We start from the raw sequence: 27,028 nt of genomic DNA, 5'->3' as shown, positions 1-27,028 counted from the left end.
CTGACTGACCGCATTCTAACCCTAGCCACAGATTTAGGAATTATCAAATTAGATTCACAAGAGTGGTTCCACATTTTCCAGAACGGGGTGCGTGGAAAACTCAAATCTAAGGCAGAAATATTGGATGTGGAGTGCCGAAAGTCAATCAAGGTACCGTGCAGCTCAGATGCCATCAGAATTTCAAGGCAGGGCGCCTTTTAAAGGAGGTAAGCGGCTAGGTCGGAGAATGTATTCCCTGAAGAATACTCCTGCTGCCGTGAAGATCGTCTTCCTGGCCGCTGGTGGCACCCCAGGGGGTGGAGGCAAAGGCAGCGGAGTACGCCTGGTGGGAATCCTGATTGGCCTGAGCCTAGCCATGTGCAGGATGCAGAGTCTGCACACTGAGGTCCCGATGAGAGGCAGAAATGAGAGCTCCACATATGAGAGTGGAAATTGCACTCAGGTGGTCCCAGCTGTAAAGGGAACAAGAAACCCTCAGCATACCAAGCCCTGGAAGATTGTCTCAGGGAACCTGGCAGGTACTGTTGGAAGAATGGCATGATGGTCAAATTGTGTGAATTGGAAACAGGGATTTGGTGTATTAATCGCAAGGCAGGGCTAAGGAATGGGCAGTCAGATGAGCACAAACACCAGATACAAAAAAAATGCAGAAATAATGTCAATCTCCATTTGTAACCAATGTAACCGAACCATGTGGGTTGGGGGAAAAATTGAATCGATCTTTTTCCCATATCACCAGTTGAATCCATTGTGTTATGACAATGCGAGGCTGGGGATATGCATGATGAACAGGAAAATGTATTGCATGGAAAGAAATGTTAAATTTGATAGCAGATTTACCTTGAGCAGAGAACCAATCATATTGGATTTAGCAGAGGCGAATGATGATAGAGTGTGCCTGCAATATGATCGGGTTGTCTGTTTCACAAAAAATGAAGATGGTGAGGATCCTGAGGGAAGAATGAGAGAAATAACTCAGGAATTGAAGCGAAGGGAGACAGAAATGAGGACAAAGCAAGTTGAACAGGAGAGATTAAAAACCCTGGAAGAACAGTATGAATTGCTGGAGAAACAATATGCTGATGGGGAACTGCTTTCCCCAGACAGGAACCTGTTCATTGACCTGATGGAAGAAACTGCAATTGAACTGGGATTGTCAAATTGTTGGATTTTTGGGGGGCTGAAGTCAGCAGAAAACTGACCTTGGAAAGGGGAAGGTTTGGTTCTGGAACAGCTTTTGAAATGGGACAATCCGAGGGTCTCAAAATTGGCACAGAGACCTGAGGGATGGATTTTGGACCAGAGGGTGATTGAAACCATATGCACCAGATGAGAAGGAAAGAAGGACACCGAAATGGTGGGATGCACCCCGTGTGTGTCTACCCTGACGGTGGACTCAAACACCAAAAGCAAGATCTGGCAGCCAGAACCCCCTTTGGGGTACTGGCGCAGGAAGAATGAGACAAATTGTGAATGGAACAAAAGGGAAGGACTGTGTTGGGTCAAAAATCCTGGAGCCAACCCTTTTCAATCCTTGGTGGGCCTGAGAGAGTACTGGGGAGACCCAGGGAAAATAACCATTAGATGGAAAGTCCTGGATGGAATTTATTGGATTTGTGGAAAGAAGGCATACAGTGAGTTACCCCCAAGGTGGAAGGGATCATGCACTTCTGGCATGATTCGGCCAGTGTTCTTTACTCTCCCTCAAACAAAAAGTAATCTGCTAGAGGCTCCATTATACGAGACCCTGAGAAGGGAGAGGAGAAGCCTGAAAAAGATGATACCAGTGATAAGTGGTAAGCAAGCCTGGGAGAAAGAAGAGTGGCTGGCGCCAAGAATAATCGATTATTATGGACCGGCCACGTGGGCCCAGGATGGAAGCTACGGGTATAGGACTCCAATTTACCTACTGAACTGGCTGATTTGGCTGCAGACAGTGGTGGAAATTGTTTCACATCACACCTCTGAGGCCCTGGATTTACTTAGTCAGCAGCACACCCAGATACAGGCATTTGTGTACCTGAATCGAATAGCTTTAGACTATTTGCTTGCCAAAGAAGGGGGTGTGTGTGGAAAGTTCAATGAATCAGAATGTTGTATTGAAATCGATGATTATGGGGAAACCATAAGAAGTTTGGCGGCCGAGATCAAAAAGGTGGCCCATGTCCCAGTTCAAAAATGGAACTCGATTTTACAATCTTCATGGTGGGACAAATTGTTTGATGGGGCCTGGTGGAACAAAGTGATGTTTTTTGTGCTCTGTTCAGTAGCTGGAATCCTATTCCTGCCTTGTCTAATTCCATGCTTTTTAGACTAATCCACTCTGTGGTCCAGGGAATGCAGATAGCGATAATTCTTGTGGATCCAGAGGGAACTTCTGGAGGCAACACATCTAAAATCATGTGATTGGGACAAAGGCAGTGTGCCAGCAATGCTGCTGGAGTATTGGCAAAGTTTGAGAAACAAGCAAAAACGAATGTGAATAATATGGGATAACAGGGTGTTCCACAAGGGGAGTACAGAATAGTGTAAAGGAGCACTCTGTGAAAAACCCTCAATGGTGGCTGGTAGAAGTAGAAAATGAAAAATTTAGCAATTTGAGAGCATGAATTAAATTGGTGATATAAATGGGGAGGGATTGTAGTATATGATAGAGATAATTCATGCTATTAATGTATAAAATATTGTAAAATCCACACTATGTCTTTTGACCATCCTGGCCAGGAGCAGTCTCTTATTCATATCAAGTTCCTGGACGTTCGTTGAGATAAATATTGGGGTTTTAACGTAAGAATAGAAGTTTCCAGGCTGATAATCACCGGCTTCCCTGGGTCGCCGGGTCCACCTAAGAGCGATTATCACCTTGACGATTACATCTACCACGATGATCGACGGCGCCACCCTGATGCATCTGAATGCTGACTTCCCCAAAGTCGACTGACAACATTGAGACACTTGGACTGAGTCTTTGTCTACCTCTGCACATGTAAAGCCACGGTTCTGCATGTGAAGAGACACAAAGGACATTCGGTCATTTCTGCCTCAGGAAGAATAAACTGTATAAGAACTTGCTGTGCGAAGCATCATTCATGAACAGGGAGAGACTCTGACATTTGGAGGTCAGATCTGAGTTCACCCAGCGCCGATCCCGGGCTCGACGCTGACCCTTGGCTGAGGTGGTTTCGATGACCAAACTTCAGTCTCACAGACAAATTAATAAATCTTTGCTAAATTTTCTTAAAAGTTTGGCTCTCAATTTGATCATTTAAAATGGGATGGAACAGCACAGACTGCTGAAAAGATTCCAACTGGTCTCAGGGCCCAGAGAAAGCCAAAACTGTTAAACTTGGTATTTGGTAGTCCAAGTCTGTATAAAAAAATGCTCTAAAATGTCAGCTTTCAAGAAAATGTCCTAGGTTGATGTTTCCTGTGCTGGTGAGAATCTTTTAAACCCAGGTCTCCTGACCTCTCTGCTGTTGCAGTTCCATGGACAGAGGCTGTTGTCTCTTACCCCCTGCCATGGGCAGGCTGGTGTTCATCCATCTACAGGACAGCAGGGCCCCATCCCACACCACTGTGACTTGGGAAGGCAAAATCCATCACTCCAAATGTCACCCTTTGCTCCTTCTTGCCAGACTGGGGTTTGCTGTGGGTTGCAGCAGGAAAAGGGAAAACCCTGTGACATTTTGGGGCAGATGGAACCAAGGAAACCCCTGTGACACTGTGGGGCCTGATGGAACCAAGGGTCCTTTGTGACACAGAGGGGCCACATGGAGCCAAATATCCATTGTGACAGTTTGGGATCTCATGGAACCCATTGTTCATGGCGACAATGCGGATCCAAGGAGACCATGGTGTTGCTCATTGTTTATGCAAAGCTTTTGCATTAATCATGGAATCATGGAGCCCATTGTGACACAGCGGGGACCTGTGGAACCAAAGAGCCATGGTGACACTTGGAACTAAGGCTACCACTGTTGAGTACAGAACCTCGTGGAACCAAAAGTCGATTGCCACAGAGCAAGGCCTCATGGAACCATGGAGTGGAAAGGTCTAAAACATTTTCTGCACAGTTCTGCCTTGGGTGAGGGGAACATTATTGGTGGCAGCTTGGTCTTGGCACACACTTGAGGAGTGTGTATGTTTTCAGTGGGGAAATTCAGGAGTTTGAGATTGCTTAAAAAAATACACAAAGGGAAAACCCCTCTTAGGTTGAGTGCAGCCAGCTGTCCAAGCACATCAGGTCCCAGGGGAGTGAGGACAGACAGGATGGGGCTGGGCAATGTGGAGCAAGGTTGTCCACACTGGGTCACAGCTCAAGGCACAGCTTCTGTGAGCAGGCCAGAGCTGCTGAGGAGAGACCCTGGATCAATATCAATCACAGAATGCTGCAATTGTCTCTGCTCCAAAGAGAGCAGTAATGAAATACACCCTTTAAAATAGGAGTGCATATTTTTTAGAAGCTCTTTGAAATATTTCTCCATAACTGGAGGAGGAGACCTAGAATACTAGGAGAGCCAAGGACACTGTTGCTGTTTCAGGCCCCAAAAAGTGCAAACAGTGAATTGAGCAGAGCAGACTGGGAGGATGGGTTTTCACAAACTGAAGCTGTAATTGCATAATTAACTGGAATATGAAAATGTACCAAAGCTTATAAAAGTGTGAAAATGTGTGACCCATCTTGGGTGTACCCTCAGCCGGGCTCTTGTACTGCCCCAGGTGTATCCTTTGAAGGCCTTTGAATAAATCCCTACTTTATTCCTGTAACACTGTCCAGCCTCTGTTCTAGGCAGCCTCTCAAGGCATCAAGGCCTGGCTGGCTGGGACACCTGGGGGCCACCTGACAGCTCCAGCTGACCCTGGCATGTTGAGAGCTGCTGCTCATCAGCCCCTGGAGCACTGGGGCTCTGGGTTCTCCTCCATGTGGACAGTACTGTCCTTGTTCTCCAGGTGTCCATGGCCAAAATCAGGATTCCTCCTCCAGATTTTCATATACGCAAAGTTTGTTCCCAGATGAAATCTGCCAGGACTGACAGATCCGGCTGGCTTGGCCACCCAGGGGCCACCTCTCATCTGCCTTTGAAACACTGGGACCATGTGCTTTCCTTTCATTAGGGAAAAAAGCATCTTTTACATCCAGGCACCCATGGCGAAAGTTGGAAATCCACCTCCAGAATTCCCTATATCCAGGGATTTCTCCCAGACAAAAGCTTCCAGGAAAGACAGGTCTGGCTGGCCTTGGCTTCCTGAGGACTGGTTCTCATCTGCCTTTGAAACACTGGGGCTCTGTGCTTTCCATCCTAATGAACAGAACTCTTCTTCCTAGCTGTATGCCCACAGCCAAAACTGAGATTCCACCTCCAAAATTCCCTACATCCAAGGATTTCCCCCAGATGAAAGGTGCCAAGAGAGAAAGGTTTGGCTGGCTGGGCCTATGGTGGCCACCTTTCATCTTCTACCAAAACACTTGGAGTTCATGCTTTTTTTTCCTATAGAAAAACCATCCATTTCAACCAGGTGCCCACAGTCGAAAATGGGACTCCACCTCCTAAACTCCGTCCATCCAAGGACTGTTCTCAAGTGAAAGCTGCCAGGACAGACAGGTCTGGCTGCCCTTGGCCTCTTGGGAGCTGCCTCTCACCTGCTTTTGAAACACTGGGGCTTGCTGCTTTCCTTCCAATGTTAAGGAACTGATATTCTTGTCATGGTGTCCATGGTCAAAATTGAGATTCAGCCCCACAAGATTCTGTATATACCAAGGATTCCTCTGTGACAAAAGCTGCCAGGACAAACAGGTGTGTCTGGCCTGTGGCTCAGACAGCCTCTGCTTCTGCCCCTAAAACAATGGCGTTCCATTATTTCCTTCCCATGAAAAAGAATCATCCTTCTTGTCCAGTTGTCCATGTCCAAAGATGGGATCCTACCTCTTAAATTCTGTATATCCGGGGATTTCTCCCAGAAAAAGTCTGCCAACACAGTCAAGTCTGGCTGGCCTTGGCCTTTGGTGACTGCCTCTCATCTGCCCCTGCAACACTGGGACTCAGTTGCTTGCTTCCTGTGGAGACCATTGTGCCACTGTGGGAATTCATGGAACCAAAGGGCCGTTGTGATCCTGTGGGGAAACGTGGATCCATGGAGAGCATTGTGGAATTGCAAGGCCCCATGGAATCATGGAGAGCATTGTGACACTGTGGGGCCCCGGGGAACCAAAGGGATATTGTGACCCTGCAGGGCCTCATGGAAGCACAGGGCCATTGTGACACTGCAGAAGCAAGGAGAACATTGTGACACTGCAGGGCCTCGTGGAACCAAGAGGACATGGAACAGGTCTGGCTGGTTTGGCCTCCCAGGGGCCACCTGACAGGTCCAGCTGATCTTGGAATGTTGAGGGCTGCCTCTTATCAGTTCCTGAATCACTGAGGCTCCATGCTTTCCTTCCTATGCAAAGAACTGTCTCTCTATTCAGACACCAAAGGACAAAATTGGTAGTCCCCCCTGAAAAATTTCCTGTAGGCAAGGGAAAGGTACACAGAGAAAAACCTGCCACCTCTGCCTGGCATTGGCCTCTGGTGTTCACATCTCATCTACCTCAGAAGCAACAGGGCTCTGTGCCTTCCTTCCTATGGAACAAAAATGGCCTTGTCCAGGGGCCATGGCAAAAACTGGAATTTAGCTGACAAAATTCCATCTATCCCAGGATTGCTCCCAGACATAATCTTGCCATTGAAAGACACCTCAGCCTGGCCTTGGGCACTTGTGATATATTCTAACACTATGAGCAGAATGTTTTCATCTGAAAGCACCTTGGAGATGGCTCAAAGATCTCTCAGGCTGGGGTTTGCAGGCCTAGAGAGGGCAACCCATATATGGAGGCTGCTGTTCCTGGTCTGTGTTGTGAAGAGACTGAGGAACGAACAGGAGTGGCCTGGAAGGGCTTAAAAGTGGGAGTCAGAAATGGTGGAGCTTTTCTCCATAGTGGGAAAAAGCCAGATAGAGAAATTGTATCACAAATGCTACTTGGGAGGCCCAGACAGAACACGAAGAGAAAGGAATTTTCCTCCCAGGGAAGGGCTATGGTGCAGAACATCCCCCAGAAAGAGTCTGGGTCATGCCAAAGCTTTGTGTAGGCAGGAAGAGGCAGGCAGGAGGCAGAGCTGTCAGCAAAGGAAGGGCCCAGCCAGGTGGGGCAGCCGGGGGATGCCGACAGCCTGCAGGGACAGAGGCGCAGGGCAGGGACACCATAGCACAGCCTGGGCTGCACAGGGCTCATGCATGTGCAGCAGCTGCAAGACAGCCCTGCCAGAGCCAACTTGGGCAGCACTTTGGCCATGGCTGCTGGGCCTGGGCCTGAGGCAGGAGCAGGAGACAAGTGACCCTTGCAGGCCTGGGGCCTCATTGCCTCCTTGTCCCTGCTCAGCAGCCTGGCAGGGGCCGCCCCATGCTCCTGCCCTTGCCATTGCACATCCCCACAGGCCAGTGCCCATCCCGGCAAGAGCCCTGAGCAAGGAGGGAGGGACAGCATCTGCCTGGCCAGGGGCTGGGGCTCAGGCCTTGGCCCTTGGCATTCCTCAAACACATGCAGCTTTGCTCAGCACCAGAGACACCTCTGCCTTGTTTGTCCCCAGCTGTCATCACTGCCTCCAGTGTTCTGCTCTAACTGGAACCTAGGGACATTTTCTCAGTCGTGTCCCTCAGTGGAACCCATTAAAACTTCAAGAAACTTCAGAGTTTCAATTTAAGTTTAAGTTCTTGAGAAGTTTTTTGAAACACTCTCTCAGGGACTGAGTCTGATGTAAACAATACCAAAGCCCTGAGAGGGTCATTAATGTCCTTGTGCTGTGTCTGTGCTGCTCACCTTTAAAGCAACAGCTCTTCCCAGCACCAGCTCCTCTCCCAGCCCAGAAGGGCTGAGGGCTCTGCCTGCAGGCACTGAGGGGACAGGAGCCAGGCAGAGACAGGCTGAAGTCAATCAGGATTGGGAAGACATTGAGCTGAGACTTCACTTGGGGAAAAATCTTCACAGCCCTGTGCATGGTGAGTGTGTGGGTGCAGGGCAATGTCCCCTGTGCTCCTGGAGGGATCTCCTGAAGCCAGCACACCCCACAGCCTGGGGGATGTGTCAGGAGGACTCTCCCAGTTTCTCTCTGGCACAGGAGCAGGAGGAGGAGGATGTGCTGCAGAGCGGGGCTGCCCTGGACACCGTCAGAGGGACAGGGCAGGACGGCTCCTGCTGCCAGGGACGGCTGCAGGGGCTGAAGCTGGGGCTGCAGCCAGGGCTGCCCAGGGATGTCCTGCAGAGCAGCTCCTAGAGCCCTCAGGGCTCTTGGCCAGCCCAGGCCATGTGCCACCTGCCAGGGGCAGCTCTCAGCCTGCCTGGCAGCTCCCCATGGACGCTGCAGGGAAGAAGTTGGAGGTGGAAGGAGCCACCACCATCAGGGCAGATTCCTCCTGCTCTGGAGATGGTGCTGCATGGCCAGGGCTGCTCTCAGCTTTCTCCTGAAGGGAAGGGAAAGGGGCTGTCAGCTTTGGCTGTGTCACTGACACTCCTGCACTGTCACCCTGGGCATCAGCAGATGGGCCTCAGATCTCCCTCAGAAAGTGCCTCCTCAGCCTCCTCTCCCTACAGACAGCAGCAGCAGCACCTTGGCTTGCAGCATCTCTGTTTGTCTGGCCTGACCTTAAGGCTCTGCTGCCAGGGAGATGCCCCTGGGCAGTGCCCTGTGCTGGGAGGGGTCTGCAGGGCAGAGCTGAGCCCCCAGGCAGGGCTGGGCTCTGGCAGCACTGGCAGGGACAGGGCTTGGATAGAGAGAAACAGCTCCCAATAGGCACAACTGCAGGCAGCAGAGAGCCAGACCAACCCTTGGTATCCCTCCCTGTCCAGCTTCAAAGGGAAAGAGAGAAGAGTTGGGAGAAAATTATCTTTAAACTGGAGAATTCACAAAGTCCACTTTGTTTTCAAGAAAGTTTTAGGTGTGATCACACTTAAATCAAAAGAGGTGAAATGAACAAAGGGCATCTTTGCGGCGACTAGCACTGACTGCAGTGGGGCACAGGGAGCCCCGTTTTCCTTCTGGGCTCCAGAGTGTTCAGGCTGAGAGCTGTGCTGAAGATGAGGCAGAAACTCAGCACACAAACCCCAACTCAAATAAAGTTTAGCAAAGTTCCCTCACAGGAAGAGAATTAATTTTGAAGGGAATTCCAACTAAAATACACAGGAAAGACTTAAAGACTTGCTCCAGCTATTCAAGTCTTCTTTCAACAGTCCACGATCCCCAGTGAAGAAATGTCCAATCTGGCACTGCCTTTTTCTTCCCAGGCAGGTGTTAATGCTGTATAAATACCTGTACCCAAAGGCACCAAATGTCCAACAGCAGCTCCATCAGGCACTTCCTCTTGCTGGCATTGGCAGACACGCGGCAGCTGCAGCTCCTGCACTTCTGCCTCTTGCTGGGCATCTCCCTGGCTGCCCTCCTGGGCAACGGCCTCATCATCAGCGCCGTAGCCTGCGGCCACCACCTGCACACACCCATGTTCTTCTTCCTGCTCAACCTGGCCCTCAGCGACCTGGGCTCCATCTGCACCACTGTCCCCAATGCCATGCACAATTCCCTCTGGGACACCACGGACATCTCCTACTCCGGATGTGCTGCACAGCTCTTTTTCTTTCTCTTCTTCATTTCAGCAGAGTATTTTCTCTTGACCGTCATGTGCTATGACCGCTACGTGTCCATCTGCAAACCCCTGCACTACGGGACCCTGCTGGGCAGCAGAGCTTGTGCCCACATGGCAGCAGCTGCCTGGGCCAGTGCCTTTCTCACTGCTCTGCTGCACACAGCTAATACATTTTCCCTGCCCCTGTGCCATGGCAATGCCCTGGGCCAGTTCTTCTGTGAAATCCCACAGCTCCTCAAGCTCTCCTGCTCAAAATCCTTCCTCAGGAAACTTGGAGTTTCTGTTTTCACTACCTTCTTTGCATTTGGTTGTTTTGTGTTCATAGTTTTCTCCTATGTGCAGATCTTCAGGGCCGTGCTGAGGATCCCCTCTGAGCAGGGACAGCACAAAGCCTTTTCCACCTGCCTCCCTCACCTCACCGTGATCTCCCTGTTTGTCAGCACCTCATTTTTTGCCTACCTGAAGCCGCCCTCCATCTCCTCCCCATCCCTGGATCTGGCAGTGTCAGTTCTGTACTCGGTGGTGCCTCCAGCCCTGAATCCCCTCATCTACAGCCTGAGAAACCAGAAGCTCAAGGATGCTCTGAGGAAAATGATGACTAGCTGCTTTTGAGAAGCAAAAAATTGCCTGTTTTCTTTTGCACAGCTTTTATAATGGAACTCATGACAGGCCCAACAGGCCTTCCTGGGTCTTTGGTAGGGGTCAGTGGGGTTTTTAGTCATAATGTTGTACTTGATGAAGTTATTTAATCACCATCTAATTCACTGTCTTTCTCTTGAATTTGACCCACAAGCTCTGTAAACCAGGGATTGGGCTATCGCTACATTTGAAGAAAAGACGCTTCCTTGCAGTGCGTGTTTCATCTGGAATTCCAACTCTGTGCCCTGTGTGAAGTTAGGGGGAAGAAGGGGAAAAGAGTCCCAGCAGAGCAGCACGGCCAGGGAGCAGCAGGGATTGGTCCTTTCGGAGCTGCTCTGCCCAACTCCACCCTGTCGTTGCCAGCCCTGCTGTGGCTGTAAGGCCGGAGTGCTCTGGCAGCTTGGTCACTGTCCTGCTGCGTGTCCCTGCTGTGGCCACAGGCAGGGCCAGGCCATGGGCACTGCTGGGACACAGCTGGGCTCCAGCACAGCAGCTCCAGCAGCAAAGGGCATCTCCTGAGGGCAGGGCAGGGAGGCTTTGCTCCCCTCCAGAGCTGCTTTCAGCAATGTGCTCCAGGAATGCCCTGGCACAGCAGAGCCCAGTGCCTGGGGCAGGGGGAGAGTGTGCAGGGGGGGCTCACAGCAGTGTCCTGGCACAGCCAGAGCTCCTGGCATGGGCCTGAGGCAGCAGCAGGGCAGGGCCTGGGCTGTGTCTTTGTTCTGGGGCAGCCTGGGAAGGTGCCCCAGGGCAATTGTCCCACACCAGCCCCTGCAACCACCATTGCCAGCACTGGCCTCTCCCCACCTGCAGGAGGTTCTTTGTCCCTGCATGGAGGGACACCAAGTGACCAGGCCAGCAGGCCATGTTTGCTCTGCGCTGAGGAGATCTCAGCAGTGCATTGTGTGTGTGTGGGGAGATTAACCCCAGTGAGCACAAACACCACCAGCAGCACCCAGGGGTGGCACAATTCCAGTGGCACAAACAGTGCCTTGAGGCCACTTCACTCTGAGAGTAACGTCCTCTGGGAAAACACCTGAATTCTTTGCTGGGTTGTGGTTAGGACTGCATAGAGAGAAATATCCCAGGCAGGGAGGCTCCAGGAAAAAATGCTCAGGGCAGCCATGGACTACACAGAGAGACATTGGACAGAGTGAGGGTCTGGGGAGAAATCAGAGCTGCCTCCCTTCTGAACCAGCCCAGGGACCTGGACAGGGCTGTGCTGTGTTCTGGGCACTGACCTGGAACTGAGGGGTGTGGAAAAGGCCTTTGGTGTCAGGGCTGCTGGGAAGGCTGGGCAGTGTCACTGTGGGACCTCTCTCAAACCCCTTGGAAAGGCCAGAGCCATCCCAGAGGGTCCTGGGCACTTGGGAAGGGCAGACATGGAACCAGTCTGAACACAGGGCAGGGAGGGGGCTGGGAGCGTCACAGCCTGGTCAGGCTCAGCAGGGAAGGGGATGTGGCAAATCCTCCTGCAGCCATTCCAGGCACTGGCAGGACAGGGCAGGGACTGCCGAGCCCACGTGGGAGGGAAAAGAAGGGGATGTTGTGTGCCCAGACTTCAGCCAGGCCTGGGACAGGGTCTCCTGTGGTCTCCTCAGAGCCAGACTGGAGAGAGCTGGGCTGAAGGAGTGGAACATGGGCTGGGTGGGAATTTGGCTGAACAATGAGGGTCAGATGTCATCCATGGTACAGAGTCCTCTTGGCAGCCACTCCCTGGTGACATCCCTCAGTGACCAGCCCTTGGCCACCACTGTGGAGTATTTCTATTGTCTCTACAATGGCATGAAATGTATTTTCAATTCCTTTGTGGATGCTGCCAAATTGCAGGGAGTCTGTGACTGAACTCATCTACTTAATGGTGACTGTAAAATGTAATTGGGCAAGATGACTGAGTGGGGTAAATTTATCTTGCCATCAGGCACCAAGCAAGCCACAAGAAAGGGCAGAAAAACTTACGCATCAGAAGAAAGGCAGTTCAATAGGGAAAAACTCAAACCCAAACAAAATAAAACAAAACCAAACCCAATAGAAAAACCCAAAGCAAAACCCACCCACAATAACCCAAAAACCCCACAAACAAACCAACCACAAAAAGAAAAGACCACAAACAGAAGAAAAGCAAATCCACAGGAAAACTCCTAACAACAGAAAATGCTTGATCACCTTGTGGCAGGAGAGGATCCTGTAGATGTAGGTGCTGTTTTGAAAGAAAAATGTCTTAAAAAAGAAATTTATCCACTACACCCCTTGCCCTTCTGCTTTGTTCAGTTGATTGCTGATCGTGGTGTGACATGGTGTGGAACGTCCCTTGGGTCAGTCCAGCCCAGCTGTCCCATTCCTGTTCCCCAGGAACACTTGCCCACCCCAGGCCCATAGGTTGAGGGGCTGCAAACGCCTCATGCGGGGCAAGCACTGAGACAAGGATAGGAGAACAGAACAACATTTACTCTTGGCAAGGAATGTAGAACAGAACAGGACAGCCTTGGAGAAACTGATTGAGGATTTACCTATAGCAAACAGAAGTCACACACAATACAAGCAGTATGCCAGCTCAGCTCTGCAAGGCTGACAAAACAGAAGTTATGCACAACAATAATATTGCCTTTACTCAAAAGGAGGGGTCAAGGAACAGCCACCTTAAAAGGGCACTGGATGTTGAAGACCAAATACAAAGAACCATAAAAGGATTTGAGATAAGGGGTGCAACTATGTCCAATAAACTCAAAGGAACTGGGGATAGGTCATGAACACATAATCAGTGTGTGTGATAAAAACTCTGTTCATTTGATGCTCAGTTCACTCCAATGGAGGAATGATGGCCCAAGTGACCACCATTCTGTAATAAAGAATACCTGCTTTCAAATACCCAAAACTCTGTTCAGAAGTTTCTATCCAGTGGATTTCAGTATCAGTGGTGTCCTTGACTCCGTTATGCCCCACAGTTTGACAATGGCCCCTTGGTTCCATGAGGCCCTGCTGTAGAAATATGGACCCTTGGTTCTATTGGGTTCCGTATTCTCAAAATGGCTTCCTTGGTTCTGCACTGCCACAAAGCTCTCCTTGGTTCCACCAGGCCTTGGTGTGTCACAACAGCCCCTTGGTTCCATCAGCTTCCAGTGTCACCCTGGTCTCTTGGATCTGCAGTGTCACAATGGACAATTGGTGACAAGCAGCCCTGCTGTGTCACCATGAATATTTGGTTCCATGCGGCCCTGCTGTGTCACAGTGGCCCCTTGGTTCCATGAAGCCCCACTGCATAACAATGAAATCCTGGTCCCATGAGGTTCTGTACTGTCACAATGGTCTCCTTGGTTCTGGACTGTAACAATGGACCCTTGGTTCCACGAGGTTCCATGATGTCAAAATGTCTCCTTGGTTCCACAAGGCCTTGTTTTGTCACAATGGACGCATGGTTCCATAAGCTTCCATGCTGTAACTATGATCTCCTCAGATCCACATTGTCACAATGGACAATTGGCTGCATGGCCTCTGCTGTGTCACAATAAACCCTCAGTGCCATGAGATTCTGTGGTGTCCCAATGGTCTGCCTGGTTCAACAAGGCCCTGGAGTGTCACAATGGCTGCTTGGTTCCATGAGCTTCCGCAGCATCAACAATGGTCTCCTTGTTTCTGCAGTGTCATAATGGACCCTCCAGAAATGAGGTCCCTAGATGTCACTGGTCTACTGGGTTCCATGTGGCCTGCGGTGTCACCATGGCACCTTGTTTCCCTGAGTTTCTGTACTGTCAGCAATGGTTCCTTTCTTCCAATGAGGCCCTGCTGTGTCACAATGGACCCTGGGCTCCATGAAGTTCTTCAGTGTCACAATGGTCCCATGGATCCATGAGGTCCGACAGTGTCACCATGGTGTCCTTGCATCCACACTGCCATAATGGGCCATTGTTGCAGGTGGAATAGCTGCTAATAAAGCCCAGGGTAGGAAAGCAAAAAGGGCCTTTGCATAGTACCCACAGATGCTTAATTCAGCCATGCAGTGAGATGTTCAGGGTCACAAGGCAGGACTCCTGGGGGAAGTCCAGGGTTCTGTATCTCGAGAGGTAGGGGCTGATCAGTGCCATGGGGGCAGTACAAAGATGGGGCCAATGGGGCCAATGGGGGAATGGGGAGGGAGGCGCTGAGGGACACAGAACAAGGGGAAGGAGCCAATGGGGTCAAACAGCTTTTGAGGGAAGCTTCTTGTGTCTCCCTAACCCAGGGAATGCCTCTCAGGGTCTCCACAGCTGCAGAGTGTCAAAATGGCCCTTTGGTTCTTTTGGGCTCCTCAGGATCCCAGCGGCCCCTTGGCTGCATGAGGCCCAGCTGTGTCACACTGGCCCCTTGCTTCCACTGGGCCCCACAGTGTCACAATTGTCCCTCCCGTCTTAGATCCATGAGGCCCTGCAAAGTCACAATGGACCTCTGGTTCCATGAGTCCCACACTGTTCCATGAATCCTTAGTTCCATGGGGATGTCACATCCTTAGTTCCTGTAGTGTCACAATGGTCCCTTGGTTCCGTGGTGCCACACAGAGCCACAATTGCCCTACAGGGCCTCATAGTACCACAATGGACTCCTTGGTTCCACAGAGACACAAAGTGCCCAAATAGCCCTTTGGTTTCACAAGGCCTCAAGGTGTAGAAATGGCCTCCATGGTTTCCTGCAGCCATGCTGTGTCACAATGCACCTGTGGTCCCATGGAGCTCCAAAGTGTCACTATTGTGCCCTTGGTTCAATTAGGCTTTGCTGTTTCACAATGCTCCTTTGGTTCCATGAGGCCCCATGTGTCATAATGGTCTCCATGGTTCCATGAGGCATTTCTGTGTCACACTGGCCTATTGTTTCCATAGGGCTCCTGAATTTCACAATGGTCCCTTGCTTCCACGAGGCCTGGCAGTGTCACAGGAGTCTCCTTGGTGCTGCAGTATCACAATGGTCCCTTGGTTCCATGGGGACTCACAATGTCAGAAGGGCCTCCTTGGTTCCATGAGGCCCTGCAGAGCCCCTTGATTCAATGAGGCCTCCAAGTGTCATCATGGCCTCCAGGATTCCATGAGGCCCTGCAATATCCCAATGGTCCTTTGGTTGCATGGGGTCCTGCACTGTTTCATGTTTCCTTAGTTCCACTGGGCCTTGCAGTGTCACAATGGCCTCCTTGGTTCCATGGTGCCACAGAGTGTGACAACTGCCCCTTGGCCTGCAAAGACTCAAGAGTGTCACAGTGGTTCCATGGTTTCATGAGGCCTTCTAGTGTCACAATGGTCGCCATGATCCCAGAAGGCCTTGCAGTGTCACAACAGACCATTGGTTTCATGGAGCCCCACAGTGTCACTACGGTTCCCTTGGCTCCACAAGGCCCTGAAGTGCCGCAATGACCCTTTGGTTCCACAAGGCCTCCAAGTCTATAAATGGCCTCCATGGTTCCATGAGGCCCTGCTGTGTCACAACGGCTCATGGTTCCATGATGCCCCAGAGTGTCACAATGGTATCCTGGGTTCCACAGTGTCAGAATGGACCCTTCATCCCATGGACACCCACAGTGTTCACTGCAGTGCCCTTGATTCCACCAGGCCCTGCCATGCTCTAATGGCCCCTTGGTTCCAGTGGGTCCCAAAGTGTCAGAATAGGCTCCATTGTTCTGACACTTTGGGACACATTGTTCTGACACCCAGGCTCCGCAATATCACTGAGCTCCACTTGGTTCCACAGGGCCCCACAGTGGAATAATGGATTCTTGGTTCCATGAGGTTCCTCAGTCCCAATGGTCTCCTTGGATCCGCAGTGTCACAGTGGCCCCTTGGCTCCGTGTGGCCATGCTGTGTCACAATGGCTCATGGTTCCATGAGGCCACACAGTTTAACAAGGGACCCTTGGTTCCATCAGGCCTTGCTGTGTCACAATGGACTTCTGGTTCCATGAGCTCTCACACTGCCAGCAGCAGTCTCCTTAGTTCTGCAGTGTCACCATGGACCCTTTGTTCCATGAAGTTCTGCAGTAGAACACGGTCACCTTGGTTCTGTGAGGTTCTGCAGTGTCACAATGGACCCATGGTTCCACCAGGCCTTACTGTGTCACAATGGCCCCTTGGTTCCAAGTGGATTCTCTGGGTCACAATGGTCTCCTTGGATCCGCACTATCACAATGGACCATTGGTTCAATGTGGCCTCAATGTGCCAAAATGGATTTTGGTTCCATGGTGTTCTGCTGTGTCAGCATGGACCCTTTGTTCCATGAGTTTGCACAGTGTCACAGCTGACTCCTTGGTTCTGTGAGGCCCTGCTGTCACCAAATATCTGAAATAAGAGAATCAAATTCTTTACCTCTCATTTCCTATTTAAGAGGGTATCCTTTACTGAGGCCTAAGGTCCAATATGGGATAACTCCCAACCCTACATGGACATGTGATTCTACCAGTGTGTTGCTTATACACAGTCCTTAAATGTGAATCAAAATGAACCCATTTCCATAAAACCCACCCCAAGTTCCCAGATTCACTCCTTGTTTTCTCTATTCCTGCACCCTTGAGCCAGATGTCTTCTTCTTCTCTTCCACCATTTCACTGCTGGGAAAACAGCCCTCACATGCCTTGTTCCTCTGCTGCAAGTTCACAGGCAGGGGAAAAACGGAACGAACCCTTCTGGTATCAGCCCCAGGCTTTGTGTGGGCAGGCAGAGGCAGGCAGGAGGCAGAGCTGTCAGCAAAGGAAGGGCCCAGCCAGGTGGGGCAGCCGGGGGATGCCGACAGCCTGCAGGGACAGAGGCGCAGGGCAGGGACACCGTAGCACAGCCTGGGCTGCACAGGGCACAGGCATGTGCAGCAGCTGCAAGACAGCCCTGCCAGAGCCAACCTGGGCAGCACTTTGGCCATGGCTGCTGGGCCTGGGCCTGAGGCAGGAGCAGGAGACAAGTGACCCTTGCAGGCCTGGGGCCTCATTGCCTCCTTGTCCCTGCTCAGCAGCCTGGCAGGGGCCACCCCATGCTCCTGCCCTTGCCATTGCACATGCCCACATGCCAGTGCCCATCCCGGCAAAAGCCCTGAGCAAGGAGGGAGGGACAGCATCTGCCTGGCCAGGGGCTGGGGCTCAGGCCTTGGCCCTTTGCATTCCTCAAACACATCCAGCTTTGCTCAGCACCAGAGACACCTTTGCCTTGTTTGTCCCCAGCTGTCATCACTGCCTCCAGTGTTCTGCTCTAACTGGAACCTGGGGACACCTTCTCATTCATGTTCCTCAGTGGGACCCATTAAAACTTTAAGAAAATTTGGAGTTTCAATTCAACTTTGAGTTCTTGAGAAGTTGATTGAAGACACTCTCAGGGACTGACTCTGATATAAACAACACCCAAGCCCTGAGAGGATCATTAAAGTTTTCCTGGCACAGTTATGGAGAAAGATTTCAAGGACCTTATAAGAAATACACATTCCTATTTTAAAGGATGTATTTTATTTTATTTCTCTTTACAGCAGAGGTGATTGCAGCATTCTGTGATTGATATTGACCCAGGGTCTTTCCTCAGCAGCTTTGGCCTGCCCACAGAAGCTGTGCCTTGAGTTCTGACCAAGCATGGACAACCTTGCTCCACATTGCCCAGCCCCATCCTGTCTGTTCTCACTCCCCTGGGACCTGCTGTGCTTGCAGAGCTGGCTGCACTCAGCCTAAGAGGGGTTTTCAATTTTTGGGGTTTTTAGAAGCAATCAGAAACTCATGAGTTTCCCCACTGCAGACACACTGCTCAGGTGTGTGCCAGCCCCAGGTGCCACCAAAGCCACTGCAGAGCTGCCCTGGGCCAGCTGTGAGGGTGGATCATCAGCCCAAGCTGCACTGGGCCACTGCAAGGGGCTGTGACCATGGGCACTGCACTGACCCCACTGCTGGGTTTGGCTGCCACGGCCACCGAGAGAAATTAAACTGTCCTTGGAAACACTGGGGAGGACTGGGACCTACTGGGGAACACTGGGAACGCTGTGGGAGACACTGGGGCATACTGAGAGTGACACTGGGGGATACTGGGAGAAACTGGGGACACCGGGGATATTGCAGGGAAGACCAGGGGACAATGGGACGTCCTGTGGATGACAATGGGAGGAAGTGGAAACGACTGGGAGTGAACTCGGGTATGTTGGGATAGATTGGGCTGCACTGGGAGGAACTGGAGGGGCACTGGGGTTGTACTGGGTTCTACTTGGGATGAAACGGACTTTACAGGGGTTACACTGGTCTGTACTGGGAATGAACTGGGCTGTAGTGGAAGGGCCTGAAGGAGGGTGATTTGGCTGTTCCCACCTACAGCACATCCCATTTGCCGAGGATCCCGCCCATCAGCAGTTGCAGCCAATCAGCACCTGGGATCTGGGTCTGGGGGCGGTTCCTAGATGGGCGCCATATTTCCTATTACCTACATCTCCCATCATGCCCCGCGGCTGGATACAGCCACATTGGAGCCGGGACTACAACTGCCGTAATGCCCTGCGCTCCAAAGAACCCCGGGATCGGTCCCCATCTGTCCCATAAGTGTCCCCCACACACTCCAGGATCCCTCAGTGCCCCCTTAAAGCCCATTCGGGAACCCCCCCAAAAGCGTCCCCAAATCCCCTGAGTGGTCCCAACCCCACAGATGCCCGGTACAGCCACTTCTGGGAATTCATCTCCTCTCATCCCCCGCGGCCCCAGAGCCCCTCGGAACACACTCCCGCGCCTAAAACTCCTGCCGTGTTAGAGCTCCCAGACCTCCTCCCAAGGGCTCCCGAACCGTTTACGTTTCCCCGAGCGCCTCAAGTCGCTGCTCGGACGCAAAAGTGTCCCCCAAGTGCCTTCTCTGACCCCCAAACATCGTGTTCGAGCCACTTCCGGGACTACAGCTCCAATCATGCTCCGCGGCGCACGTCAGGCGATATTCCAGACGGGACTTCATCTCCCGTCGAGCCCCGCGCCCCACCGAGAGCCATCGCAGCTACGCCTCGAACTCCCGCGATGCTCCGCGACCCCGTTTAACCGTGTGATACCCGCGCCTACAATTCCCAGCACCCCCCGCGCCCCGAGAGCCCCGTTTGACCCCCTCCCAAGGGTCCGCCCGGACTCCGAAGGGCCCCAAATTCCCCTCCCTGATCTCCAAGGGCCCCCCCGGACCACCCAAGTGCTGCCCTGGACCCCGAACTGTTCCTCAGATTCCCCGAGTGCCCCTCTAAGTGCCCACCCAGCTCCCCCGAATGTCCCCCAGACCCTCAAGTTCTCTCTGAATTCCCTCCCCAGACCCAAAACTGCCCCAAATGGGCCCCAGAAATGTCTCCATGGATCCCAAAGTGGCCCCTTTTACCCTGTCTGTGATAATGATAAAAATGATGACAAAAGAATTTAAAATAGGACCAATTAGCATTAAGGAGGAGAAACCAATAGCCACACTGGTCAATGAATTAATGAAGGGAACTGTGTTACTTGGAACCAACGACCAATAAATTTTTTGCTTGCTAAAAATGCATAGATTTTAAAATATAAATATTAAAATTTGGTAATACAAATATAGAATAACAGTATTATAAATAAATTAGAACAAATAATTGTCATTTATTAACTCATTACTTTTTTTTTTCCAGGAAAATGCATAAATTTTTTATGCTTTGGGATGTCATTCTGTAAGAGACAGTCAATAGATCCCTCATCAGCCTCACAACCGCCAGCAAGGACAGAGATTGAAGCCCTCCCCAAGGACTGAGATGAGACCCTTAAAATTCTAACCCAGGGGTGCTGGCCTGACTGGAGCGGGATGTCTGCCATAGGAAGCGGGAGGTTTGCCAAAGGAACAAGTCCTGAAACAACGGGCCCCTCTCACTGCTGGCACCGGTTTGTGCTGTTGAGAACTGGACTGTCTGTACCTGTTCCCAATGGATTTATTCTCCACTGTGCCCTCCATGTGCCGTCCAGCTCCCCTCCCGGCAGTGGATTATACAGCAGCCCTGCGTTAACCAAAGACTTGGAGACTCTCCCTCCTGTGACCAGACAGATCTATTGGCCCGACCACAAGGATTTCATCTCTCTGTTGGTAGCTGTTCCCCCCACCCAACCCTCCTTTCTCTCTCTCTCTGTCCTTCATCTCCTTTCTAATCCTTCTGTTACATTTGCTGTGGGCACTCAATAAAACGTGCATTTGTTTTGATTGAATGTCCCCTGCTGTGTGTCTTTAGGTACTGGAAAATAATGATAAATAAATTACACATAGTTCATAGTATAAAACATAGACACCGGCAAAGGGATGGAGAGTGTGCCTCTGTCTGACTTCTGGCAGGCCAGAGAAAAAATGTTATAGATAAGAAACAATAAACAACCTTGGAAACCTGAGCCAAAGAATTCAGACTCCTTTTTTGAAACACCAGGCTGGGAAAAAAGGATTCTCAGGGTCATCCCTGACTGCGGGCAACCCGAGATTGGCCTTCTGGGCTGTCTGGGTCAACACCAGAGTAAATCTGGAAGTTCTGCTTTAGCCTATTAAGCAGTGTTGCTGGGGTCTCATCTTTTTCCTGGGTGCCTTTAAACGCTAACCTGGTATTACTCCCTCTAGGGACTCATTCTTTTATCCCTCTGCTCATCAGGGACCTGTAATCTCTCATGTTCCTTCTCCCCTCTTCTTGATTAGGGTCCCAGTCAGGCCCCACTAAAGGCATTGTTTGGTCACCTGGGGGCCTGGGCTGGTTTTCTCGCTCCAAAATTTTCATTCCTGCAGTTCCTATTAATCAAGTCTCTTCTGGGGAAAATAGGATGTTAAAGACGGAGTTCAATTCTCCCCATATATAAATATTAGGGCCTAAAAATGGATCAATTTGATTTGCTATTCCTACTGGGTCTTCCACTAAATTTCACAATTCTTTCTTTAAGTTTCTAACTTCAGACACAGTCAAAGGAGCATTTACAAATCCAATCCCACTGGCCACCTTGCACATGGGATCTTCTCTGAGGGGGAACAATTTTTCCACTTTAGGCTCCTTGGACCGGGTGTTACAACATCAGCTGTGGAGGCTGACTGGGTAACTTCACTCTTGGGCATGAGATTCTGAGATGTTGTTTGGCTTCTCATTTGTGCTGGGGGAGGCAGAGCAGGAACTTGCTGGTGAATAAGGGGTGCCTGAGATGGCAGAGGTAAGGGGACGGTAGTGAAGGGCAAGAGAGTAAGGAGAGGGTTGAGGGGAAGGTAGTGGAGGTATAACTGGGTTAGGTGGTGGTAAAGAACTGCCAGCTGGGAGAGGAGGATGAATTGGGTCCACAGCAAGAGGAATTGGAGGAAGGATTTGAGCTACTGCAAGGGTAGGAGGTAGGAAGTGGTCAAGGGGGGTCCCACTTTTTGTTAGCCTCCCAGCCTCTTCTTCTTTTACTTTCCTAGCTTGCTTTCCCTCTTTTAATTTATAGACTCTTGTATTTTCCTCCTTGGAGGTGTACCTTAGCCAACAGGTGACGTTCTGTATGTGATGGGCCTTTGGCAGGAACTTGGGGCCAAAAAGAAGGTGCATCACCTATGGACAGAGAGGCAGGTAACTCATGAAATGTTTAAGGATGTTGTTAGCTCATGCAGAAAGAAAATTAGAGAAGTGAAAGTTTAAGGCTTAACTAGGCCACTTCTGTGAAGGATAACAAAAATGTTTCTATAAGTATATTAATGTCAAAAGGAGGTACAAGGACAATCTCCATTCATTATTGCGGGAGATATGGTAACCAATTATGAGGGAAAGGCTGAGGTACTTAACCCCTTCTTAGACTCAGTTTTCAAGAATAAGTGAAGTTGTCCTCAAGACAAGTGTTCTCCTGAGCTGGTGGAAGGGCACAGGGAGCAGAACAGCCCTCTCTAATCCAGGAGGAAGCAGCTGGGGACCTGCTGAGCCACTCAGATGCTCACAGGTGTCTCTGGGAGCAGATGGGATCCATCCCAGGGGGATGAGGGAGCTGTGGATGAGCTCCCCAAGCTGCTCTCCATCATTTACCATCAGTGCTGGCTCAGCAGGGAGGTGCCAGAGGACTGGAGGTGCCAATGTGAGCCCATCCCCAAGAAGGGCTGGAAGGAGGAGCTGGGCAACTCCAGGCCTGTCAGCCTGACCGGGGTGCCCGGCAAGGTTATGGAACAGATCACCTTGAGTGCCATCCCAGGGCACCCACAGGATGGCCGTGGGATCAGAGCCAGCCAGCGTGGATTTGAGTATCTGCACTGATGATGTGCGTGAGGGGACTGAGTCCAGCATCAGCAAATCTGCAGATGACACCAAGGCGGGTGTAAGTGTGGATGTGCTGGAGAGTAGGAGGGCTCTGAAGAGGGAGCTGGACAGGCTGGATCCAGGGCCCAAATCCAGCAAGGTGAGGTTGAACAAGACCAAGTGCCGGGTCCTGCACTTTGGCCACAACAACCCCTGCAGTGCTACAGACTGGGGACAGAGTGGCTGGACAGCGGCCAGGCAGAAAAGGACCTGGGGCACTGATGGACAGCAGGCTGGACATGAGGCAGCAGTGTGTCCAGGTGGGCAAGAAGGCCAATGGCTCCTGGCCTGGATCAGGAATGGTGTGGCCAGCAGGAGCAGGGCAGGGATTCTTCCCCTGCACTCGGCACTGGTGAGGCCACACCTCGAGTGCTGTGTCCAGTTCTGGGCCCCCAATTTAGGAAGGCCATGGAGGGGCTATAGAGTGTCCAGAGAAGGGCAACAAGGCTGGTGAGGGGTCTGGAACACAAGTCCTGTTCAGAGTGGCTGAGGGAGCTGGGGTTGTTTATCCTGGAGAAGAGGAGGCTCAAGGAGACAAGGCGGTGCCAGGGCACAGGTTGGACTTGATGATGTCCAAGATCTTTTCCACCCTTGCTGATTCTGTGACTCTCTGGAACCACCCTTGGAGCTGTTGCAGGGGAAGCCCTGGGCTCCTCTTCAGAAGCTCCAGCAGCCCAGGTCCCTCAGCATCTCCTGCCAGCCCCAAAGCCCATCCCTTCAGTCCTGCAGAGCCTCTGCAGCTCCTCCTCATAGCTCAGAACAGGGAACCCCAGAGCCAGACACAGCAGCCCAGATGTGCCCCCCTGGCCTGGGGTGCCTCTGGCAAGGGAGCAGCAGGAGGCACTGCAGGAGCCTGCAGACAATTCCTGCAGCACTTGTAGGATGATCCTGCTGCCCAAGGGACGTTCCCATGGTGCAAAGTCAGGAGCTGCAATGGGGAGTGGGGCCAGAGAGGGAACGGGCAAACAGGGATGGGCTGTTTGCAGGGGAGGAGAAAGGGATGGAAGAAATCTGGTTTGGGAAAGAAAGCAAAGGAAAAGGCCAAGGAAATGCTTGGGGCTGTTTGGGAGTGGCTGCCAGGCAGCCCTGGCTCTGAGCAACAGCATCTGTAGTGGGAGAGGAAACTCCCAGATCATGGGAAAGAAATTTCTGGCTGACTGCAGAGGCCACAACAAAGCTGAGTGTTTTCCCTGGTGTCCCCCAGCCCTTGCTGGCCCCAGGGGCTGATGGCATTTGTGCTCCCTCAGGTCCATGTCCCCACACCCAACAGCATGGTGGTGCTCCCCCTGCTCTGTGCAATGCAAACAGGGGCTGCTGAGCCAGTGCTGCCGTGTCTGTGCCTGCAAGGATGGGGCACCTGTGTGAGCTGGGGGAGAGGCCAGGGCTGCAGAGGGGGGATGTTGTTGGCAGCTCCATGAGGACACTCTGGGACGCTGCCCTGGGCTGTGCAGCGCACTGGGGATAGATCAGCCCCTGCTCTGCTGCTCCTTCCCGTCTGCCCCAGGGCCTTTGCAGAGCCCCAGCCATGCTGTTTGCCCCCAGCCTGCCCACGGCCAGCCTGGGGCTGCTCACGGGGCTTTTCTGTGCTGGGCATTGGCCTGGCCGTGTTCTTGAGAGAGCCTGGGCAAGGAGCCTGGAGCCCCCAGGCCCTGGGCTGAGGTGCCAGCGCTGCCCCAGCAGTGCCCATGGCCTGTCCCTGCTGCAGCCCCGGCACTGCCACCCCCAGGGCTGAGCCCAGCCCCGAGAGCACTCAGGCCCTGCAGCAACACCAGGGCCACCAGGGCAGCGGGGCAGGGCCACGGCAGCAGCACTGGCAACACCAAGTGCTGCTGCTGCTGCTGCTGAGCACAGCTGCTGTGCCAGCCCTGATCTGCCCCCAGCTCTGCCCACAGACATTGCTGCTGCAGCTACAGAGAAGGCAACAAAAGGGGGATCTGTGGTGAAAATTCTGCTGAGAGTTCCTTTATTTCATTTAAAGCCACTGAGAGCACAGCTCATGTTGACAGAGTCTGGGGCCACAGGGAAGGTGGAGAGAAAGAACATTAGAAATGGTAGAAAGAGTGGGCTTAGTTTAGGGAGAATATTGAAAATGAAAACAGAGGGGTTAAAAACCCAATCCAACAAAAACTAACAAATATCACTTTTATTACAATAGATATGCAGAAATTGGCAACCAGTTTACTGTTTTCTAAATTTTCCAGTCATTAGTCTCCCCACTTCAGCCTTGAGCTCCTGGTTCCTCAGGCTGTAGATGAGGGGGTTCAGGGCTGGAGGCACCACCGAGTACAGAACTGACAGTGCTAGATCCAGGGATGGGGAGGAGATGGAGGGGGGCTTCAGGTAGGCAAACATGGCAGTGCTGAGAAACAGAGAGACCACGGCCAGGTGAGGGAGGCAGGTGGAAAAGGCTTTGTGCCTTCCCTGCTCAGAGGGGATCCTCAGCACAGCCCTGAAGATCTGCACATAGGAGAAAACAATGAACACAAAACATCCAGAAGCTAACCAGGCAATAATAGCAAGAAGCCCAAGTTTCCTAAGTTTGGAGTGTGAGCAGGAGAGTTTGAGGATCTGGGGCACCTCACAGAAGAACTGGCCCAGGGCATTGCCATGGCACAGGGGCAGGGAAAATGTATTGGCTGTGTGGAGCAGAGCATTGAGAAAGGCACTGGGCCAGGCAGCTGCTGCCATGTGGGCACAAGCTCTGCTGCCCAGCAGGGTCCCGTAGTGCAGGGGTTTGCAGATGGACACGTAGCGGTCATAGCACATGACGGTCAGGGGGGAAAACTCTGCTGAGATGAAGAACAGAAAGAAAAAGAGCTGTGCAGCACATCCTTTGTAGGAGATGTTCCTGGTTTCCCAGAGGGAATTGTGCATGGCTTTGGGGACAGTGGTGCAGATCATGCCCAGGTCGCTGAGGGCCAGGTTGAGCAGGAAGAAGAACATGGGCGTGTGCAGGTGGTGGCCGCAGGCTACGGCGCTGATGATGAGGCCGTTGCCCAGGAGGGCAGCCAGGGAGATGCCCAGCAAGAGGCAGAAGTGCAGGAGCTGCAGCTGTCGCGTGTCTGCCAATGGCAGCAGGAGGAAGTGCCTGATGGAGCTGCTGTTGGACATTTGCTGTCTCTGGACATTGGAACCTTTTGAACAAGGCATGACAGTGATAACTGAGGGGTGATTTCTCTCCAAAAGGTCAAAGCCCTTTCTCATAGACCCATTCCAGACACTAAATACCACCCCATCTATGTCTAGGAGATCTTCCTTCAACTTTTATGCTGGAGTCCTGATTGCTGCTGGCCAATGTTGTGTGAGGAGCTGGACCTTGGCCTGCAGGACACCTAGGAGTAAGCCTGGGCCCCCAGTCAGTGCAGGGGAACACTGAGGGCAGGGTCCAGTCCTGGTTTTGGGACTTGGATAAAGAATGTTCTCCTAAGGCAGAGGAGTTTTCTGCATGAAGGGATGGGGATTGCAGGAGGCAGAATGAGAGATTCTGCTGCACTGTGGAAGAACAGAGACTACAGAGAGGCAGGAGGATTGTCTGAGGCTTAGTACAGACTGAGAGGAGCTGCTCTGTCCCTCTGTCCTGTTCCAGCTGCCCTGCACTTGCACCTTTCTGAAATCCACTCCAGTGTTACCCTGGACAGTCAGGAGACACTGCTGAGAGCAGAGGGATCCCTGGCACACAAAGGGGCTCCTGCCTTTCCCAGAGTCAGGAGAGTGGGCTCATTGCCCACCTCCCAGGCTGCCCTGCCCAGAGCTTTCCGGGCACAGGGAGCTGGGACACCCCATTGCTGTGCTCAGCCTGCACAGGAGGAGCCCAAGGGCTGGGCCTGGCCCTGCAGCTGGAACTGCCATTGCAGAGAGCCCCTCAGCAATGCCAGCAGCACCTGGGCAAGGCAAGGAGAGAGAGAGAGCCGGGCCTGAGGAAAAGCTTTTCCCTGGCCAGCCCTGCCCGGCCCCTGCCAGGCAGCAGCAGGGCAGGACAGTGGCCCTCAGGCCCTGGTCAGCAGGGAATGGGCACATGGCCGCAGAGATGCCCTTCATCTCTGGGGCTGCTCTGCCGGCCCAGGAGGGACTGAGGGCCCCGAGCCCCCGGGCTGAGGGCTGTGCTGGCTGCGAGGGGACACAAGAGCTGTGCTGCTCAGGGCAGTGTCTGCCCTGCAGGGCAGGCCCGGCAGGTGCCACATCTGCCCTGCAGCAGGGTTTCCCTCAGCACTGCCTCCCTCCCTGCCTGCCCACGGCTCTGCTGCTGGAGCTGTCCCAGCCCCAGCTGCTCCTGTGGCCCCGGGCTCCTTCCCTGCCAGAGCTGCCAGAGCCCAGCCCAGCCCCTGGGCCAGCCCTGCCCTGCAGCTGCTGGGCCCTGCAGGGATGAAAGAACAGCTCGCCCAGCCTGGGCACCATGGAAAGGTGATGCTGCATGGATCTGGAGGCTGGGCAGGTGCAGACACTTGCTGAGGTGCCCAGGAATCCTCAGTGTGATGATTTAGGAGTCTAAGCT

At 52.3% G+C, this 27,028-nt stretch overlaps 2 protein-coding genes across 2 annotated transcripts; one reads left to right on the top strand and one right to left on the bottom strand.

The window, feature by feature from the left end:
- The first annotated feature begins 9,360 nt into the window (after positions 1-9,360).
- Positions 9,361-10,284, top strand: LOC141726665 (olfactory receptor 14J1-like). The gene has a single exon (XM_074531635.1). The coding sequence runs from the start codon at positions 9,361-9,363 to the stop codon at positions 10,282-10,284; it is 924 nt and encodes a 307-aa protein (XP_074387736.1).
- A 14,396-nt stretch (positions 10,285-24,680) lies between these two features.
- LOC141726624 (olfactory receptor 14J1-like) lies at positions 24,681-25,302 on the bottom strand. Its single transcript, XM_074531574.1, has one exon. The coding sequence runs from the start codon at positions 25,300-25,302 to the stop codon at positions 24,715-24,717; it is 588 nt and encodes a 195-aa protein (XP_074387675.1). The 3' UTR covers positions 24,681-24,714.
- Positions 25,303-27,028: the final 1,726 nt, after the last annotated feature.

This window comes from Zonotrichia albicollis, chromosome 37 (assembly GCF_047830755.1).
Source record: "Zonotrichia albicollis isolate bZonAlb1 chromosome 37, bZonAlb1.hap1, whole genome shotgun sequence".
NCBI classification, from domain to species: Eukaryota; Metazoa; Chordata; class Aves; order Passeriformes; family Passerellidae; genus Zonotrichia; species Zonotrichia albicollis.
This window is presented reverse-complemented; position numbering and strand designations above follow the sequence as displayed.